Below are 2,013 nucleotides of genomic sequence, written 5' to 3'. Positions count from 1 at the left end.
AAAAAATACATATATGTATATATGTAAATACATTATGTTATACATTATAGTTAGAAGTAGTTCTATATATTATATTCTAACTATTCTATCTATATCGTTAGATTAGTTCTATAGTTAGATATAGTTAGTTCTATACTATATAATAAAGTGTTCGGAAGCCCAAAGGGGTCGTTGAGCAGCTCGATTCAAGAAAAAAAAGATTTCATGATCATTAATATGGGTCCTCACCACCCATCAATGCATGGTGTTCTTCGACTAATTGTTACTCTCGATGGTGAAGATGTTATTGACTGTGAGCGTATATTGGGTTATTTACACAGGGGTATGGAAAAAATAACGAAAAACTGAACAATCATACAATATTTGCCTTATGTAACACGTTGGGATTATTTAGCTACTATGTTCACAGAGGCAATAACGGTAAATGCACCAGAACAACTGGAAAATGTTCAAGTACCTAAAAGGGCTAGCTATATCAGAGTAATTATGCTGGAGCTGAGTCGTATAGCTTCTCATTTGTTATGGCTTGGACCTTTTATGGCGGATATCGGTGCACAGACTCCCTTTTTTTATATGTTTAGAGAGAGGGAATTGATATATGATTTATTCGAAGCTGCCACAGGTATGCGAATGATGCATAATTATTTCCGCATCGGAGGCGTAGCAGCCGATCTACCTTATGGCTGGATAGATAAATGTTTAGATTTTTGTGATTATTTTTTAACAGGGATTCTTGAATATCAAAAACTTATTACGCAAAATCCTATTTTTTTGGAACGAGTCGAAGGAGTGGGCATTATTGGTGGGGAGGAGGCGATAAACTGGGGTTTATCGGGACCAATGTTACGAGCTTCTGGAATACAATGGGATCTTCGTAAAATTGATAATTATGAGTGTTACAATGAATTCGATTGGGAAGTCCAATGGCAAAAAGAAGGAGATTCATTAGCTCGTTATTTAGTACGAATGGGTGAAATGAGGGAATCCATAAAAATAATTCAACAGGCCCTAGAAGGAATTCCTGGCGGACCCTATGAAAATTTAGAAGTCCGGCGCTTTGGTAGAGCAAAAAATTCCGAATGGAATGATTTTGAATATAGATTTATTAGTAAAAAACCTTCGCCCAATTTTGAATTGTCGAAACAAGAACTTTACGTAAGAGTAGAAGCCCCAAAGGGGGAATTAGGAATTTATTTGATAGGAGACAATAGTATTTTCCCATGGAGATGGAAAATTCGTCTACCCGGCTTCATAAATTTGCAAATTCTTCCTCAACTAGTTAAAAGAATGAAATTGGCTGATATCATGACGATACTAGGTAGTATAGATCTATTCTTTTACTTATTTTGTTTGTTTGGACTTGTTTAATTCGTTAGATAATTTTTTCGTTTATCAAGGGTTCCACCAATTGATATCTTTCTACAAATAATTTAAATTCAATTTCTTGATATGTGTCTTCAATTTTCAGAAACTTATGAAATTCTTCCGTTAAGCCCTCATTAATAAACCTACAAAATCCCTCAAATTGGATTTGACTCTTTCCAGGTATTGTGGACATTCCCTCATTTCCATCATTCCAGAGCATCTTAATTTTCAGTTTCCCTTTTATCGAAAAATCCCATTATTAGCTCACTATTTATCGATCCATATGGTTCGATTTCGCAATGATGGACCACATCCTCAAGAGGAGAAGAAGAAAAAGATGATGCAACCTTCATAATGCAAGATAAATCAAATGGAGAATCAAGCATCATTCCTCCAAGCAAAGGTATATAAACATCAATTGTAAATAACAAAAATCATATCATTTGCTTTGAGTGTAGGGAGCATGGGCACTACAAGAGAAAGTGTCCCAAATTGGCCAAGAAGAAGAGTCAAGTAGTACCCAAGGGCAAGGAGAAGCCCAAGGAGGCAATCCCCATAACATTGTGTGTTTCATGTGCAACCAAAATGGACATTATCGAAGCCAATGTCCAAAGGGGAAGAAGACAACTAAAGTCAAAGGAGGAAGCA

General features: G+C 35.8%; 1 protein-coding gene across 1 annotated transcript; it reads left to right on the top strand.

The window, feature by feature from the left end:
- The first annotated feature begins 327 nt into the window (after positions 1–327).
- On the top strand, positions 328–1,368 carry LOC122054937 (NAD(P)H-quinone oxidoreductase subunit H, chloroplastic-like). Its single transcript, XM_042616350.1, has one exon. The coding sequence runs from the start codon at positions 400–402 to the stop codon at positions 1,366–1,368; it is 969 nt and encodes a 322-aa protein (XP_042472284.1). The 5' UTR covers positions 328–399.
- Positions 1,369–2,013: the final 645 nt, after the last annotated feature.

Source organism: Zingiber officinale, chromosome 3B (genome assembly GCF_018446385.1).
Source record: "Zingiber officinale cultivar Zhangliang chromosome 3B, Zo_v1.1, whole genome shotgun sequence".
NCBI lineage: Eukaryota > Viridiplantae > Streptophyta > Magnoliopsida > Zingiberales > Zingiberaceae > Zingiber > Zingiber officinale.
The sequence above is the reverse complement of the archived record's forward strand: the minus strand, read 5'-3'. Positions and strand labels throughout refer to the sequence as shown.